The 19,906-nt window shown below is 41.5% G+C and overlaps 1 protein-coding gene across 1 annotated transcript in view; it reads right to left on the reverse strand.

Annotated features, from left to right (window-relative positions):
- cep162 (centrosomal protein 162) overlaps window positions 1–19,906 on the reverse strand; it is a gene marked incomplete at its 5' end in the record, with an annotated part of 120,830 nt that overhangs the window by 40,796 nt on the left and 60,128 nt on the right. The window contains 4 exon segments of the mRNA XM_024280308.2: window positions 9,000–9,194; window positions 12,482–12,624; window positions 12,694–12,721; window positions 13,210–13,322. Of these exon segments, the coding sequence (XP_024136076.1) occupies window positions 9,000–9,194; window positions 12,482–12,624; window positions 12,694–12,721; window positions 13,210–13,322 (479 nt within the window).

Here is a 19,906-nt window from a genome sequence, read left to right on the forward strand (position 1 = left end):
AAAAGAACAGATTCATGAATAAGAGTCATCACTCCTCTTGCTCGGGAAGAAAATGCTGCAGTAAATACACTCCCTCTCCACCTTCGTCCAATTCTTTTTTCATCCTCTTCCAGAAGGTGTGTCTCTTGAAGAAACCCTATTTTGGAATCCATATCTTTTATTACTTTTTTGACCTTTTTGAAAACGTTGTAATCCCCACCAGTTCCATGTTACAACCTTTATATCTACTCCTTGCATTTTAAATTATATTTTGAGCAAACAAACAAACCAAAAATACATAACAGTATTTTCAAGATTTGCGAAACGGCTGCATAACACAATGAACTTTTTTTTAAAGAGAAGCCTAACTAACCTGGATATCAGAGAACACATCCAACACAACAAACCTGAACTCACATTGCCCCATTTGCCCTACTTAATGAGTTTCCCTCATCCCACTTTATGTCTCCTGCCATAGCTGATGTCTGATCCTCTTCCCATGAGGAGCAGTCTGTCCACGTCACTCAGTCCAAACATAAACGCCGCTGCTAGTCGTGCTTGACTGAAAATAATTTCACTTTGCTACCAAGTTTCACACATACCTTGCAAGTTGTTACAAAAAAGAAAAATTTCCCCAAAGTAATAATAATTAAGAGAAAGAAGAAGAAAAGAAAAGCAAAGATCACACATTGTGTCAGTTTTAAGTATTGTTTTACCATGTTAACTGTTTCTCACAACTGAAAGAAGAGTAATTGGATTGTCACTTTCATTCAGACTTTTTTTGGATCTTCTTCAGAAACTCTCAAGCCTCCACCGACGTTTTAAAAGCGCGAGTCTTACCATCGTAAGTCACCAGTAATTTCGCCGGGTGAATCACTCCGTGCTTTATCCCCAGTTTGCGCAGATCCTCTTGAACTGAATCGAATTGTTTTTGAAGCTGGTGTACTACCGCCGCCAGGTCCGGGTAAAACCGAACTCGCTGCTCCTTGTAACGAACATCCTTTTTGGCCTGCAGCCAGCTTGTCCTTGTAGTTGAGGAATCTCATGATGAGAGTGCGAGGTGGAGCGTCGCCGTCTCTCTGCGCTCTTTCTATAATCAGCAAAGTTTGAAGCTTTTCGGTACCGAGCGCTTCTGGAAGCCACTTTTCCAAAAACAGACAGGGATCCTGTCCTTCAGCCCCCTCTGGTAAGTTGACGAGTCTCAAGTTGTTCCGTCTAGATCTTGATTCCAAATCCAAGACTTTTTCCTCCAGAGCTTTTCCTTTCGCTTCCAGTGTGCTCACCTTGGAACGCAGAGCGCTGACGTCATCCTCCGTGTTGGAAATGCGCACCTCCGCTTCTGTCACTCGTTCAGCGCAATCGTTCAGTTCCTTCTTTATGTCTTCACCGCCGTTAAAAGTTTGTCCAACCTTGTAGAGAAGTCTGCCTTCATGGAGGTTACAATGGACAATATTTCATCCACCTTGCTGCTACCCTCTGAACAAGTCAGCGCCATTTGAGAAGAGCTAGCGTTAGCTTTCTGCGCTTCCCCTCGAAGACGAAACTCGGTTAGCTTGGGTTGTTTAGATTCTTCGGTTGTTTCTTGTCCAGTTTTAGCTGTTTTAGGCATTATTCCTTCCTCTCCTCCTCTTGCAGTCAAGTTTGGTCCGCAGCAAACTTCTCTTTACAAAATAATTTATAGAACGAATAGCAGAGCAGTGGAGATCACGACTCTTCACATGGCCGCCATAACCGGTAGTGGACCCGTTCTGTTGTTACTTTAAAAAATATTTCAATGTTTAAAATGCAACCCTGATAAATGGAAAAAAAAACCTGTTCATTCTTCCTGGGAGGCATTTGATTTGTGGAAGAAGCTGATGAGGGCTGGTGGACTCCTTTCATCCAGTTTTTCTGCTGATGTCGACAGTTGTCCCAGCAGTGTTCCTGTTGTGTGTGTGTGTGGAACACAGTTTATTGTGGTTTAAGTTATCTGACATAAATAGTGTCAAAAAGGTTTAAATTGTACTGCATTAATTTAAAGTCAGACTTAGATAAACTGCATACAGATGTTCCACCAACGACTACTTAAAAATAAATCACATGGAATATTTAGACTTTTTTTTCCAGACCTTCATTCCAAGACATTTTTCCTAACTGGACCTCTTTAAATTTTAGTTGAAGACCGCTGAATTAGAAGAAGAAAACCTGAATAACCTTCATAATCAAACCAGCAGTTTCAGTGAAGTTCCTGTAACCTTCATCTAACTTTAACTAGGTTGTCAGAGAGAAATAATCCACGACTGGTTTAATATCATCCAGAGGATTTTGGGGAAGCAGCTGTGGAGCGTTCTGCAGGAGGAATACTGACATTTGATCTAAGAGGAGAAACCAAAACAAGGTAGAACATTTATAGAATAAATATTGTACAAATTTCAATTACAATTGTTTAGGTTACCTTTCATTATTTACGTAAAATTGCTTTAAATAGTGTTCAACGTCGCGTAAAAATTGTCTACTATATTCTTCAGTGTAGATACACCTCATCAGCACAGCACCTCCTTCCGCCAAACTGGAATAAATAATATTAATAATCGTTAGTAACTTCCACTGCTCCTGTTGACTGACATTTCTTAATGGCATTCTGAACAGATGACACTGGAATCTGAAAACAATTTGCTATCTTCTTACAGCTTTGTCCTGTTAATTTCAGTTTCAGTCTTCTAGAAAACTGCAGGAAGAACCAATGACGCTCATTGGTGGAGGGAGATCACATGACTCAGATTATTGAAAATCTTTCAGGTTGAAATCAGATGTCTTTGCAAATGATGAATGAATGAATGAATGAAATGGTTTATTTCAAGCAATCAGGTCATAATACATACATAACATCATCAATTAATAAATCACAAGTTGATCACTTGAAAGGGAGTGGAAGGAAGCGAATTTATATAATCCCACCCCGACTCGACTTCTCTACACAAATTATCAATATCGGTTCAGGACTTAATATCAAATATTAATAAAATCAGGCTATTAAGGATCAGAGGCAACTGCTCAAACCCCCCCCTGCTCCTGTCCTCTGATGACATTCCAGAGCGCTCTGATGTTCCTGGCCCTTTGACCTTCAGACCCCAGCACCGCCTTCCTCCAGCCCTGGAGGGTTCCTCAGGTATCACTCATGTTTGCTCGAGCAGCCGAATCTCACTGTTAAAAGGTATTCGGTGTTAAATCCAGCTGCTCCTCCCCACACCTGACGAGGGTCTCCCTCATGACTGTACGGCTGGACTACCCCTGACTGTGTGCCCTGACCTGACCTCAATGACCAACCGCTACGGATCCAGACCTAGTGTTTTATGCCGTCGGGTCTGCTTTGTGTGACCCTGTATCTGGGGTTAAGCCGTCTGCACAGTTCATGAGACAGCAGAGATCGCGCCTCTGCCCTCTCATCACTATGCACAGGAAGATGATCTTGTCGCGGTCACTCGTGCATGCTATCTTGCGTCTGAACAGTCCGTCACCGTTTTCAACTGTTCTTGTTGCGCCTTTATGGTTGTTCATGGTTTCACCGCTCTGTGGATCCACCGTGGTTTCTTGAAATCAGAAAGTTTATTTTCCATCATACGATTGATTGTGAACTTTAGAATGTATTTTTGCTCTCCTCACAGGTGGCTGTGTGCGAATGCACTGTTAACTGCTAATTGATGTTTTGATTTAATTGCTTTTAATTGATTTTTGTTTTTTGTTACTCTGCCTTTTTAAAGCCTGGTTAACCATTAAGTGGGTTTACGGATTCTATTGTTCACAGACCTGATGTCTAACAGATAAGAGCAGCTGGGATGGGGGAAGTGAACCTCAGACTGTAATTACATTCTTCAGTGGTTAGGGTGAAGACATCCTATCAACTGTGAGTCTATGTGTTAGTGACACCCCTCTGCAAGTCAGCAAAACCCAGGGACAAAGGGGTGTTGGCTCAGATCATTTGAGACCATGTGGTGAACAGACCATGTGGTGAGGAAGCCCATTCGGGATGGCTGCAGAGAAAATGCTCTTCAGGTCTTCTTCATCTCCTAATAAACTTGGTTGAATTGACTTCTTTGGTTTTGTTCCTCTTCTGACAAAACACAACTTGGGGAGATGTTTTAGGATGAAAATCATGTCTCAACATAACCCTAACACTTCTGATTCCGTCTCTACAGGAAACGATCGTGGTGACGCTGCAGCAGAATCAGCAGCTTTATGACATATGTGTTCTGCTGTGTTTGTGTTCTCTTTTTCACAGGTCCTCAGCAGTTTCCTGCTGACTTCCTCTCTGGACGTGCACCTCTGTTTGCAGGATGAAGCTACACACACTTGTTGGCTGGTTTTGCCGTGTTGTTTAACCATGTCTTTCTAAAATGACGCATGGGCTGATCCATGCGTCAAATGGGGGAATGATATATGGTATTTTACTGTTTAACATGATATATGGTATTTTACCTGTTTAACATGTCCCTAATGAAACTCTTCTTTCTGCGGTCTGTACCACTCTGCTCTGATTGATTTACGATGAGCTTTTGCAGCTGAGTCAACAGGTGAGGGATGTCAGTCTCTGCGTGGGAGATGCCCTCCAAAGTCCAACCCATGGCAGCCCAAGACGCAAGTTGAGATGCTGTCTGTGCATTCTTTTTGTAAACTGCATCAGAACGGAATCTCGCAGAGGTCTTTTGGGTGTGCCAGCGACAATTTGTGATCAACAATTCTAGTTGCTTTTCCACCAAACCTCCTGACTCTAGTCCTGTTTTAACAACCTTCAGATGCAGCTGACTCATTAGCAGGAGAATCAATGAGCTCAAAAGCCATGTTCTGACCACACATAGAGCCATGTTGGTTGTCATTGGAGGACTACACCTTCATGTGATGTTGGAAACACAAGAAGAGACTTAGTTGGTTAGTGAGTGGAATTAGTAAAACTGTGATTACAAAGAGAGCACAAAAAATAGGAGTCAGGTGGATCTGCACACACCGGTTTTTGTCTGTGAAGCTAGATATTGTACTCCTTAGGATGCTATGGATGAGCACAAAAGTTGTGCGGTATGGCTCTGGGGTGTTGAAGGTGGTGATCAGTTTGTCTGTGAGCTGGTGCACCACCAGGATTGGAACCTTCTGTGGTTTGGTTGGGCCCAGCAAGTCCCACAGGGTGTTTGTGTGGCTTGGGCTGGTTGCAATGGACCCATTTCAGAATGGGCTCCTTTCTTCGGCCTTTGCTGATTTTGATCTGGTATACCACTGGCTGTCTTTGATAATATGAATCTTATCTTGAATGGTGGCATCTGAATATTTCCTGAGGAAGAACTCAGTGTCATCTAGGTATGCACGAGGATCATTAGAACCACCAGGGGTTGGTTCAAATCTGGTAAGATTGCGGGAAATCTTGTCTAATTCTCGATCAGAGGGACCACGATGAAGAGAATCACCTGTTCGGATGTCATGAAATGATTGGACCCGTGTCAGCCCTGGAATCAGATCATGATGGTAAGAGGGAGAAAAAGGTGGAGTTTGTGAGGGTGGTGGCCAAGGTGGACTACTGTGAGCTCCTCTTTCAGCCTGTGTACCCCCCTTTTCTTCTCTGAAAGGTGGATGGGTCGGCTGAAAAGTGTCTGACCTGAAAGGTGGTTTTGTCTCTGTCTTAACAGACCTGAGCCCTTCCACCAAATGTTCGCATTGTCGGTTAGATGCAGCAAGTTTGGTTGTGGTGTCGGCTAACTGCTCTTGCATCACCCTGATCTGTTCTCGCTGGTTATCTAACTGTCCGGTGAAATTAGCATTTTCTGGATGCAATTCGGTTGCATCTTCTTTAGCAGCATGGTGTGCTATTTGAGACAACCTTGTGGTTTTCACTAGCCTCAGTAATCTGAAGATGTATTCTTGTCAGGTCTTGCTAAACCCGCCTGGACCTGGGATTCCAAGTCCTTCACTCTGGACCAGGACCCCCAAGAGCTCCACCCCCGGAGACGGCCCTGAGTGCAGGTAATGCCCTAACCCTTTGTGTAAATCTCACTAAGATTCTTTCAGACATCCTGTCCCAAGTGGCTTCTGCCCTCCCGTATCTAGCCGATGGTCCGCCCACTCCCCCAGCCCTGATGACTTCGTTCTGGTGAAAAGCTCCAGAAGGCACAGGTGGAACCATCAGCGCTGGGTGGGGCCCTACCAGATCCTCCTGACCACACAGACAGTGAAGGTCGCTGAGAGGGCTACGTGGATCCACGCATCGCACTGCAGGAGAGTTCCACCACCGGACCAGCACCCGGCTGTGAGTGCAGTTCCTGAACAGTGGACTGGCCTGTCCAGCTGCATCGCCCAGGGGAAGAACAGTGCGGAGTGAAAAAGCGTCCCACTGCAACAGTAGCGAGCCAAGTTCCAACACCCTTCAGTCTTACAATGGAGAATCCCCGCCCCTGGCATCCATTCAGAGAATTTGGATGGCCCCTGAGAGCTCTACTCCCCTTCCCCTAATGAGTCTGCCAACGAGGCCTTCCCTCACAAACCCCAAACGTCACTCTGACTTTTCACCCCTCAAAACGACGTGTTAAGATCAGTTCCTGTATCCTTGCCTCCTGCCCCGTCCGCTCTGCAGCACATATGCTCCTCGCTGAGCATGGCGGTTTTTGCTCCTATGGGAAAACTCACCCAGGCAGTTGATGGCCTCAAAACTGTCAGTGACAAGATGAAGGAACATTCTGGTGTGGATACGTCTATGTGAGATTCTTGGATGAATATGTTTGTTAAATACAAGGCTTTAGTAGCATCATTTTTTATGGGTTTGGCTGTCTTTTTGTCCATTCTCATCCTTTGTGGTTGTTGTGTCCCATGCATCAGAGCCCTGTTAGTTAAATTAATTAACGTCTTTTCTCAACGTGTTCCTCAACTCTTTTACAAATCTTTAGCTCAAGACTCCTCTGCCCTTTCTTGTAAGCCTAACGTCACCCTGAATCATTCAGACTCATCTGATTATGAATCCGACTGTGATTATGTGTGATATTAATTGTGTTTAAGTTCAAAAATATTTCTGATTGCTAAGGTTGGTTCATAGAACCAAAAGGGAGGAATTGTAAGAGAATATTTTTGATTTAATTTTAATTCCATTTTACTCTTATATGTAACCTTTCAATGAAGCTGTAACCTTTGAATGAACCTAGTGGACATTTTAACACATGCCTCTGAATGTATTCCCATATGCCTAAAACAGCCTGCAGTTCGTTAGAATTCCAACGTAGGGAGTGTTTAATGTTAAGACATAGATAGCACATTGACCCCGAGACAAATGCAGGATGCAGAGGCTTCTGCTGACCCCGAGATAAATGCTGGTTCTGTTAAGACACAGATAACAAGTAGATCCTGAGACAAATACAGGAAGCAGAGGCTTCTGTTGACCCAGAGACAAATGTAGAGAGGAGCCCTATAAAGAGTCTGCATCTTGTCAGTTCGTGGGAACCCTCTAACAGAGCTTTCCCTGCACGCTCGGGTGCACCAGGTGTATTTTTTCTGATGCTGTTATTAAACACTTGTGTTAATCTTAAAATGTGTCTGCTCCTCCATCGGATTCCACATTTTTCCACAGCAGTGTCCTGAAAGTTCTTGTAGTTCGATGTGAAATAACTGGCGCTAAATGAAGGAAATTGGTATTTTTTGACTCTTTCTGGAAGGTAGTGAATCCCTGATGAAAATATTTCAAATAACTGTGGTTATATCTGTCATTGAGCCATAGGATTACACCGTAATCTCATTTTAGTAGAGGAGGAACTTTTTTCTAACACTTCAGACCAAATTCATGTAAGGACTTTAAACTTGAGACAAATCAAAAGTAAGTTTTCTTCTACTTGTGAACTTTTCAAAACTGAAAGAATCCTTTTGATTTCGTTGAAAGTCATTGAAATCAATTGTGGGGTTCCCCAAGGTTCAACTTTAGGCCCAATACTTTTTAATTTATATATGTTACCACTTGGGGGCGTCATCAGGAGACATGCCGTCTGTTTTCACAGCTACTCCGATGATACACAACTTTACATTGGTGTGTCTCCTGATGATGAAGAGTCGGTCAACGTTCTTTTAAATTGTATTTTAGACATTAAGTCATGGACGGAAGAGAACTTTTTAAAGCTCAACCAGGACAAAACAGAGGTTTTAGTGATCGGTTCTGAGGACAAGAGAGAGTTTGTTTTATCTAAACTAAAAAACTATAAAACTTCTCAATGTGTGAGAAAGCTGGGTGTGATTTTCGACTCTGAGTTGAATTTTATTCATCAAATTAAAAATATAACTAAAACAGGATTTTATCATCTTAAAAATATTGCCAGAGTCTGCCCATTCCTCTCTCTTGCCAGCACAGAGGTGCTAATGCATACTTTTGTTTCAAGTAGACTAGATTATTGCAATTCCCCCTTTCTGGTCTTCCCAGAAAAAGGATATCAAACCTTCAGCTATTACAGAATTCAGCCGCACGCGTGCTGATGAAGACCGGGGGGCGGGAACATTAAAATTGCTGCATTGGCTCCCTGTGCGTTTCAGGGTTGATTTTAAAATTCTTTTATTGGTTTATAGATGTTTTTATGGTATCAGGCCTTGGTTAGAGAAAAAGAAAGAAGAAGATGGCAACAGAGGGAAGCAACATCATAAAACATCCAGGTCTAAATAACAAACTAGAATGGGCGGGGCCTGTCTACACACAAACTGTAGTTACAAACACACCTGTTGGGTAAAATAGTCTCCACATTTAAACTAAACATAATGTACTCAATACAACTGTAACAGCAGCTCACACACTCCATCATACAAACCCATTCAGATAAAGACTTTCATTCTGTCACACAAACTGTTAGTGCTAAGGTGAGCTGATACCTGTGCTCAGGTGAGTGTTTATGTTTCGCTGAGGTGGATGGTGATGGAATGTACTCAGGGGGAGAGCGCCCGGCCATCCCCATGCCAAAATTCACCATTTAACGAGGCATTTTGCTTTAAGTTGTCTCAGATTAAGCAGAACACATTGATATGATTCAACTACTAACCTTGGTTTCTAATTGCTGCTGCAAAGTCTTGACTTGCTGGAGGAGACTTTTTTCTTTCTCCTGGTGATACTGTCTGATACGGTTCAGCTTTTCTTCTAGTGCCTGACAGTCTGCCATTCCAGAATCTTCCGGTTTAACTTGCTGTTTCTGTTCCAGCTGCTGCTCCAGCGCAGAGATTTGCTGCTCATGACGACCCTGTGAATCAGTTAAAATGTATTATAGTGTTTCCTCTTTCTTTGCAAGTCAGTTGCAATGAAGCAAAAGTCTAGAGTAGAGTACCACATCGTGTGTCATTTAGTACCAAGCCATGAGAAAGGCGGGAAAAAAATCTCCTATGCTGGGATTTCAGAACCTTCGAGATTCTGCCAGCTCTTGCAGCTGATGTGAAGTCCTGCAGCATACAGGAGGGGTTTCAGTGGTTTAGAGGTGTTCACTCTTACACAACTTTTATGTTCTTTTATCCTGGTTTATAAAAATTATACTTTTACACTGAACCAGCCAGTAACTTGGATAATCCATTCAGTGGTCAGCTGAGATAGAAAGTGAAGCTCTCAATTTAGTGTTCGATCTTTGTTCCAGTACTCACCTATGGTCATGAGATCTGCGTTGTGACCAAAAGAACGAGATCTTGAATACCAGTGGCTGAAAACAGCTTCTGCCCTTATGCATTGTTCACAATGGGCAGGTACACACAAAGCTCAAGGGATCAATGATCTTCCAAATTCCTGTTCAAACTCTAATATCCATCTTCATGCCAATGACACAATAATTTATTACTCCAAACCAAATTTCACTGACATTAACAACTGCTTACAGCATGACTTTAACTCTGTTCAACATTGGCTGATTTCAAATAAGTTCATCTTGAATAAAACACAATCATATTGCATGCTCTTTCAGACAAATACAATAAACCCAAGTGGTTTAAATCTTAATTTGCATTTTTTAGACTCCTCTCCTCTAGATCTAAATCTTTTGAATATCTTGGTGTCTGGTTTGACCCTAATTTATCTTTCCAAACTTGTATTCAATCAATCATCAGTAAATTAAACTACTGCCTTAAAACTATCAATCAGTTCACTGCTTTAAAGGGTTCATACCATGATTTTCTTCAGAGTAAACTCTATCCATATATTTGATCATATATTACCTTTGGAATACTAAAAAACACATTATTTATGAAATATTAGTCATTTTTGTGGCCTGTTTTAAAATGTAAAATGACTTAATTTCTGAGCCTCCGCCTTTCACTCCTTATCGGTCACGCCCATTTCATGATGTCATCCTTGAGCCTGCCTCCTCAACCTCTCCAGTATGACCAACATTTGTAAACAAAACCACGTGACTAAAGCTCTCTTAAGTTAAAGGAAAGATATATGTCAGGATTTTTCCCCTTTTCAAACTTTTTATTTTGCTGAAGGATTTTGAGCGTCTGTATGAAGGCCAGGTTCCCTTTTCACCGCTGGTTTGAGGAATCCTGCATGATGGTTACTGGAGACGCTACAGGTATGCAGCTAAACAACACGTCAGTAGAATCAATGTGGACCACGTTAAAAGTTGTTTGATTGAGGATGATTTCATCCGACCACATTTGAATGAGTTTCCGTGTCTCATTGTTGTGGTTTTATGGTGTTGTTAAGAGAATTCTGTTGAAACTACAGTAGAGCTTTTAAGATGACGTCACGGCAGCAGCACGCGCGGACGCCGCGTAACGAGAGACAGAAGAGAGAGTTATATGTTTTTTAGTGTTAAAATAAACGTTCTAACAGGTAAACGGTTGGATCAATTATTTCCTTTTGGATAACATAACTCATCACTGCACACTGTTCGAACGACTGGGTTGGCTTTCATTACAAGCTAGAAGACAATTTCACTGGCTTCAATTTATATTCAAATGCATTTATCTCAACCTTCCTTTTTAGTTGAAACAGTACCTAATTCCTTTTAGTTCACAACATAATTTATGCCATAATAACCAGGTATTCTACACTAGCCTTAAAACATTCCTATTTGGACAGGCGTTCTGCCAGACTAGCCAGTAATCATAGAATAATTAACATAATGCTCCCATACTGTTCTGAAGTTTGGGGAAATAATTATTATAATCACATACTTCTCCAATATATGCTTGCAATATAAATTATGAAATATGTATATTCTCTACATAGTAACATAGAAGGCTGCTAGAAGTTAGAAGCTGGGGAAAGTATGGTGCACTGGGGCTCTGTCCTCTTTTTCATCTACTTCTCCTCTCCTCTACTTTTTTATTTACTTCTAATTGTATGCCTTTGTTGGTGGTGCAGTATAATTCACATGTTTTTCCTTCTCTCCGACTCCCCTGTGGGAGACCGGGAGAGATTGCAGTTTCCGGGAGACTTGCTGGTGATCCTGACGAAGCCCCGCCCATCTGGATGAAGCCCCGACACCATCCTGCATCTCTGAGTGGGAGTGATTCCTGGTGGGTCGTCTGTCCTCCTGCTCCTGGTCGTGGACTGCAGTTCTGCTTCATCTGGACTATGGACTTAATCATCACTCGTCCCTCAGCTCTATATGAATGAACTCTACTCATATATGCAGTTTTAGCAGCTAACTTTTCTTTAACCGTTCTGGTATCGCCTGTCCGTCCTGGGATGGGATCTCTCCCTCATGTGGGAATCCCTAAGGTTTCTTCTTTTTTTCCTGACTCAGGTTTTTTTAGGAGTTTTTCCTTACCGCGAGGGAGGGTCTAAGGACAGGGATGACCGTTCTTTATAGTCTGTTTAGTTTTTACCTATTGTGCATATTTTATGACTCCATCTGTGCATCTGTTAAAACTACAGGCATGAAGCCCAATGAGGCAAATTGAATTTGTGATATTGGGCTATATAAATAAATAAAAAATTGAAATTGAATTCTTTTGTGCTCTGAGACACAAAAAACAATCTCAGAAAAATGCTTTTTTTGTTAAAGCTCCCAACGACTGGAACAACCGTCCTTTATCTATACGTTCCATTTCATCCGTCATTGTTTAAGAAAGTTCTTTTGATTCATCTCAAACATACTTGTGTTTGTTTTTTTAAATTCTGCCTTGTCAATTTCTTATTGTCTCTGCTTTTTATTTCTTGTATGATTTTTTTGCAAATGTGTTAATTTAAACTTTCTGAAATGTCCTGTTGAGTAGGAGTTGATATTGAGAGTCTGTACTGCTATGTGTGTCAGATTGTGTGTGCTTGTTGTGTTTACTTAATCTTTGTTTTTACTAGTCTGTTTGGTTTCTACTCTGTCACTTGTTATTTCTTGAAATGGAGGACCTTCTTGAAAACGAGATGTTCCATCTTTAGGGGTTTATCCCTCCTACTTCACTTTAAATGTGTATATAAATAATAAATTAAAAAATACACTGCTGGCCCTGCCACTGGATGGGTTGATGAACATACATGGATAGTAAATGTAGTTATGGACAAATAACATGAAAACATTTCCTCAAACGCTAACTAGCACACCTTAATCAGATGGAACTGTTGTTGCAAAGCATGCAGGCTTTGTTTGGCTTCTTCATTTTGACTCTCTAGCTCCGCCTCCAAACGCTGAACCCGTCGCTCCAGCAGGGCGTTGACCCGGCTGGATGTGGGCTTCCTAGCACAATCTGCAGATTGTTGGTTAGTAGATTAGACCCCAGCATGAATCACAGCAGGCACAACGTTTGGATTCTTGCCTCTCAGAGTTTGCTCCAGTTCCTTCACCTGATGAAAACAGAGACAGTTGTTGATAATTTGACATTAATGACTGGTCTGTTTATCTGCTTGTTGCAGTAAAGAAACCTGTCCTTGGTTTTCCGGCTTCCTGCCTGCAGTTTTGTTAGCCTGTGAAAAGCATTAAACTCAGTGTAGTTTGGCCTGAATGGACTAAGATTCAAGGTGTATCTAATGGGTGACGTTCCATACTTGAAAGACCTCCACTCTCGTAGCTCCAACCCTGTCAAATGGGGTGGAGCCTGTGCATATAGAGGTAGTACTGGTGGTAGTAATTAAATAACAACATCAAAACAGAATACAAGTCTTCTTTTCAACTTCTCTGTGGGTTCAAAGTTTTATCTAAAGTCAACACTAACATATTCTTATTGAGAAAATGCTTGTTTGTATCAAACAAACTTGGATTTTTTCTTGAAGCCACTAAGTAAAAGAAGAGGAGACATGAGAACTTCTGTGGAAATGTTAGAAAGGATCCTTACCCGTTCCTTGAGCTGGAGTATCTCTGTTGAGGCGGCCTTCAGTCTACCAGCATTTGTTTCAGCAAACGGCTGCAGCCTCTTCCTCTGGGTTACCTCCTCCTCGTTAGGCTTGACTTGATTGATTTATTAGTTTATTTCAAGCATAGATTGAAAAATACCAGACAAAACAGACAATTATTTCAAACTCATTACAGAAACAATTAAATGCATTGATTATAAAATAGAAAACGAAAATAAAACACACTTATGTCACATTTGGTTCATTCATTGTTTGTGATAATTAACTAAAGTCAGTAGAGTTTGATTGATTGCTTGAAAAGGAGTGGGAAGAAGCAAATTTATATAATCCCACCCCTACTTAATTACTTTATTTCATCGTTTTGCATAATTATGTAATCCGGTTGTTGTTTTTTCTTTTTTTTTTGTAATTTCCAATAGCAAAGTGACTTCTAGAACAGGTTTCAGGTTAGGCTGTTTTTGGTTGGGCTCAATGAGTAAGTTATTGGTAGTCAAAATATAGTTAAGATAGGAACCTGGGGAATCACTCTAAAACTGCCGAAATGTCAACCTTTTGCTCCCAAAATGTTAGTGTAGAGGAAAATGTAATACCATTTGAATGTACACCAAGAATAGTAGCAGAAGTCAAGAACAAAAGTTGGACTCTAGAGATGAGCCTGAACATTGGAGCTCTATACATCTTTGTGGTTTCCCATCTAAAGCTACAGTCACACATTAAACTGTCACCACGCGATGGGGAGGCATCAGCAGAATCTTTGAGATGAGATGCCGGCGCCAAATTTTTTAATAAATCTGATGCCTACTGCAGCAGCCAGTCTGGCAGCCGTCAGTCAGGCGGGGGATGGTGCCTTCATGAAATCGCGTGACGGCTGGGCGGCTGCAGCCGGATCTCTGGCTGACAGCAGCCGGCCACCCGTAGCCCGTGGTTAATGTTTCCACAGCTCCTGAAAATCGCACACTACTGGCACATTCTCAGCGCCAAAAAAAATATGTGCAGCGCAAAAAACAAAACCACATCCATACACAATGATATTATTTACTCCAACCACAACGTCACAAACTCAAATCGCTCAAACATGTTCATCCTCGTCTCAGATGCAAATATCCCATGAGTTGTGCACATCTGATTTATGTGAGCAAAAACGAAAGAAAAGGGGGAAGGAAAGCCTCTGAGTCGCAACGTGGACGTCCAACCATGACATCCAAATGCCCTCTGTAAAAAAACGCCCAATGTCAAAAAGTCCTCTGATTGAGGTTACATTTGAACTTTTTCTTAAAACCTCAGCATGTGGCATATAAAAAAGGGACTGCCGCCTCCCGATTACAAACGCCACTGTGCGACCGCCGCACGACCTCCTGCTGAATTTGATGGAAACATTGGCATTTTGGGAGCAGCGTAGTGGCATTTTGGTATGTGACCACAACTTCTATTCCTTCCATCCATCCATCTTCTTCTGCTTATCCGGGGCCGGGTCGCGGGGGCAGCAGTCTAAGCAAAGATGCCATAGGGATGTAATCCATCATGTTCCTTAGGGAATCTCCATCCCTCAGTCACAAATGACATGACTGCAGCAGGATAGAGTAACTAGTTACCAAGAATAGAAAAAACACTGACATTTTACCAAGCTGCCTTGAAAGTTTAAAGGGCCTATACCATCCATTCCAAATCTACTTTTTGAACTTTTAACCCTAGAGCACTATCGCCAGGTGATTTTCACCCAAGCAAAAGTTTTTACATGATTTCAATAAGGAGAGAACTCGAAGTGGAACTGAAAGATTAATTGTGAAGTTATTTGTGAAGTCTTTTGGCGGTTGGGCTCTGGGCTTGAGAACTCTTGCTTTCTGATGAACGCTTTGGGCCAAGTAAAAGAGATCCCCCGACGGAACTGCACAAGAGGGAGAGGAAGCCGGAGCAACACTTGGACCAGGTTAGAGACCCAGAGCCCAGACACTGATGGTGGTAAGGCAGGACCGCGCTGATCAAAGAGCCAGGAGGAAAACTGGGTGGAGGAGGGCCGACGCAATGCCCAGAATGCGGAAGAAAACAAACTCTACCTGATTTAAAGGCAGAAGTTTGATTTTGATTGGCTGTGAAGAAAGTGAGTGCTTCAGCTATTGGCTCCCAATGCATACCAATTGATGACGTGGAGAGTGACGATGAACACCTGCATGCATGAGGGAAATAATAATAACATCTTCCTTATTGAAACTGCGCTAAGCTTCACTTCCAATATATTGCATTTTTCTGAGTGCCATGGGTCCCTGGTAAAGTTATACATATCCCAGGAATGGGTGGACCAAAGACCAATTCTCCAATATCATAATTTTTTAAGGGATTTTCTGTTCTCAAATTCCTAATTTTTCTGTCATGTTATTAGGATCTTCCTGTGCTGATATTTTCCATTTTCTTTCATAAACAAGAGTTGAAAACAAAAAGAATAAAATAAAAAGGTTAAAATTACCCAGCAAAATTGATGGTGTAATTTTTTATAGCAAAAGTGTTCTAGGGTTAAGTGTATTATAATGTTTATTCTTCACTATAACAACCCCGAAATGGTATTTTTATCCATTCATGCATATCTGAGCATTCCTCTAAAAGCCAGCTCTCTGAGCACCAGCCCCCCCAATTCAAAAAACAAGCAGGTTCTCACAATGTGGCGTAGATGAGTGAGAACAGCCCCTTCCAGGAATAGTCTGAGCTCCAAGCTCCGCACCCAGGATAACACAGTCCCACTTTCTCAGCTGAGTTAGCGATGGTCAGGATAATGCTTTCATTTGATAAACACAATATGCACATGCGTCTTTGATAAAGTTCTGATGTGGTTTGTTTTCGTGGGACAAACGCAGACATGCTACTGAGGACGGCACTAGGATCAAATCAAATCAAATCCATCCATCCATCCATCTTCCAGACCGCTTCTTCCCTTTCGGGGTCGCGGGGGGTGCCGGAGCCTAACCCGGCTGCTGATGGGCGAAGGCGTGGTACACCCTGGACAGGTCGCCAGTCTGTCGCAGGGCCTCAATCACACACACATTCACTCTCACATTCACACCTAGGGGAATTTAGAGTCACCAATGAACCTATGAAGCATGTTTTTGGATGGTGGGAGGAAGCCGGAGTCCCCGGTGAAAACCCACGCATGCACGGGGAGAACATGCAAACTCCACACAGAAAGGTCCCAGCCGGGATTCGAACCGGGGCCTTCTCGCTGTGAGGCAAGAGTGCTAACCACTGCGCCACCGTGCAGCCCCTCAAATCAAATCAATCTTTATTTATATAGCACTTTTCATATAAAAGGATAACAAAAAGTGCTTTACAACAAAAGCAGAACAGTATAAATAATGTAAAAACATACACGAAAATTAAAATTAAATTAAAGCCCCCTTCCCCAGACCAGCCCACAATTCACCCATCCCTTTCTCCCCACCCACTCCCTAACTGACAGAAATAGACAATAGGAAAACAGGCTGAGCACGTAAATTAGTTGTTGGAAGCCAATAGTTGGGACCTCCCTCTCAATGAACAGCTGCAAAGCCAGCCAAACGCAGCATCCCAGACAGGGTCCTGCCTCACCACAACTAGGCGGTGATGCAGGTCCCCATCCAGAGCCACAACAGCTGAACAGCAGCTGACCCAGAGAGAGAGAGAGAGAGAGAGAGAGGTCCCAAACGAGGAAGCACCGAGTATGAAATGTAAGAATGAATTAAATTTTAAAATGAGAATAAAAAGTAAAAATAATGAGGAAATAAATAGTAAAACAATAAAAACAATGAAATTAAGATAAATTATTAATAAATTAGTGCGAATTTACAAAACATGATAAAATAGAAAAATAAATCTAATAAATAAAAATAAATAAAAGTAGCAAAGTTAGCTAAAAGCCAGGCAAAAAAGATGGGTCTTGAGCCTTTTCTTAAAAACATCTATGCTCTCTGCGGCTCTCAGGTCCTCTGGCAGATCATTCCATAAACAAGGTCCATATTACTGGAAAGATGCCTCTCCATAAGTTTTGGTTTTCACTGTTGGAATGACTAATAGACCAGTGCCAGAGGATCTTAGGGTCCGCGAGGTTTCAAATTTGACTAAAAGATCAGACAAATAAGAAGGCGCAAGACCATTAAGACATTTAAAAACCATTAAAAGTATCTTAAAATCAATCCTGAAGCTTATGGGGGGCCAATGCAGAGATTTTAAAATCGGGGTGCTATGAGCCCGTTGCCTGGTCCTGGTGAGAACTCTTGCAGCAGAATTCTGTAAAAGCTGAAGGTTGTTAATGTTTGTTTTTGGAAGACCAGCAAGCAAGGCGTTACAATAACCAACTCTTCTTGTTATAAAAGCATGCATCAGCATCTCCATATTACCAAGAGAGAGTAGGGGGCGGACTCTAGCCAAGTTTCTCAGATGGTAAAAACCTGTTTTTACCACATGTTTAATATGAGGGATAAAAGTTAGCTTGGAGTCAAAAATAACACCCAGATTTCTGACTTTTTCTGAATGACTTAATGAAAGTTCCTTAAGTTTCAAACACTGTCTCTTTCTCTTGACTTCAGGACCGATAACTAAAATTTCATTTTTTTCCTGGTTCAGCTGTAAAAAATTATTTGCCATCCATGATTTTACATCTAAAATGCAGTTAAAAAGTGCTTCTCTTGGCTTTGTGTTATCAGGAAACATAGCTATGTACAGCTGGGTGTCATCAGCATAGCTGTGAAAGCTGATGTTGTGGCTCCTGATGACATTCCCCAGGGGAAGCATGTAGATGTTAAAAAGCAAGGGGCCAAGGACAGAACCTTGTGGCACACCACATTTAATTTTGTGAACCCCAGAAAAATATGTGTCCATGCTCACCTTAACGTTTCTCTCAATGAGGTAGGAGGAGAACCACTGGAGAACAGTCCTGAAAGGCCTATGTTTTTCAGTCTGTTTAACAGAATCGGGTGATCAACAGTGTCAAAGGCAGCGCTTAGATCTAGTAGAATTAACACTGAGATCTGACCTGAATCCAAGGCACATCTAACATCATTAACAATCTTTAACAGGGCTGTCTCAGTACTGTGGTTTGTTCTAAAACCCGACTGGTTAACCTCAAAGATGTTGTTATGTGAGAGAAACTCATTTAGCTGAATCGAAAAAGTTTTTCTAAAATCTTGCTTAAAAATGGCAAGTTGGACACTGGTCTGTAGTTATTAAAAACCATAGGATCTAAATTAGTTTTCTTGAGTAATGGTTTCACTACTGCAGTTTTAAAGGAAGTAGGAAAAACACCAGTCTGAAGAGAGCAATTTATAATATTTAAAATCTCGCTCTCAAAAGATCCGTAAAAAGATTTAAATAGTGTTGTGGGGATGGGATCTAAAGAACAGGTTGTTGGATTAACTTGGGAGAAAACTCGACCAAGTGTTGCAGCTTCAACCAGGTCAAAACTGTCCAGTGCTTCCTCAGGTAAGATCAAGCCATCATTTCTAGTAAAAAAGGCTTTTCGGTTCATTTAAAATGTTTGATCGTACAGAATCAATTTTACTCCTGAAGTGGTCTGCAAAGTCCTCAAACAATGAAGCGGAGGCTGGCAATGGATTTTTATTAATGTTTGAGTTGATCAAATAATCAATTGTGTTGAAGAGGACTCGGGGATTATTTTTATTTTCAGAAATGATGTTGGCGAAGTATGAATTTCTGGTTTGTTTAGCAGTTTGGTTGTATAGTTTTAGTTGATTTTGGTATAGTTTATAGTTTATTTCAATCTCATGTATTCTCCAACGTCTTTCAGTGGCCCTGGATTGTCTTTTCAGTTGTTTCATTTCCTCAGTTCTCCAAGGGGGTGTGGGTTTAATTCTTATATTTTTAATTTTAAATGGAGCAACTGAATTCAAACTAGATGTTAATTTATTGTTAAAACTTTCTACAAGTAAATCACAGGGGGGTGGTAAAATTATTGGAGAGTTGGAATGAACAGATGAAATAAATTTTCCGACCACTTCAGGAGTTAAGAAGCGTTTCTTCACTGTTCTCACAGAGGTCTCTTGTTTTATAAAACCAGTGATGTTAAAAAGCACACAGTAATGATCAGATACAGCCAGATCCACAACAGAGGACACAGTAGTGGGTAACCCATGACTGATGACAAGGTCAAGAGTGTGCCCCCTGTTGTGAGTCGGCTGCATGACATGTTGTTTAAAATCCAGAGAAGTGAGCAAGTCCATAAAATGAGCAGCATTGCTGTCTGACTCACTGTCCACATGAAGGTTAAAATCACCACAGTTATTAAAATCATGTTAAAGGAAGTGTGGACAGATGCTAATAACTCAGAAAACTCCTCAATAAAAACAGAGTTTGGTTTTGGTGGTCTGTATGCTGTGATGCATAAAATTGGAGGGCTGTTAAAAACAAAGGCATGGTGTTTAAAGCTAGGGTACTGATCTAATGAAATCTGCTTTACTGCTAAGGAGTTAGATACTATAGATGCAGTACTACCACCTTTTTTGCCCTCCCTGGTTGAAAAAACAAAACTAAAATCAGGTGGGGAGGCTTCTGTGAGAACAGTGGATGCTTCTGTGCTCAGCTATGTTTCAGTTAAAAAGAGAGCATCAATGTTATAATCCAGAATAAAATCATTTACAATAAAGGTCTTATCGGAGAGAGACCGAACATTAAAAAGTGCCAAATTAGGAGACTTCCGGT

The sequence above is a fragment of the Oryzias melastigma genome, linkage group LG17, assembly GCF_002922805.2.
Source record: "Oryzias melastigma strain HK-1 linkage group LG17, ASM292280v2, whole genome shotgun sequence".
Lineage (NCBI taxonomy): Eukaryota > Metazoa > Chordata > Actinopteri > Beloniformes > Adrianichthyidae > Oryzias > Oryzias melastigma.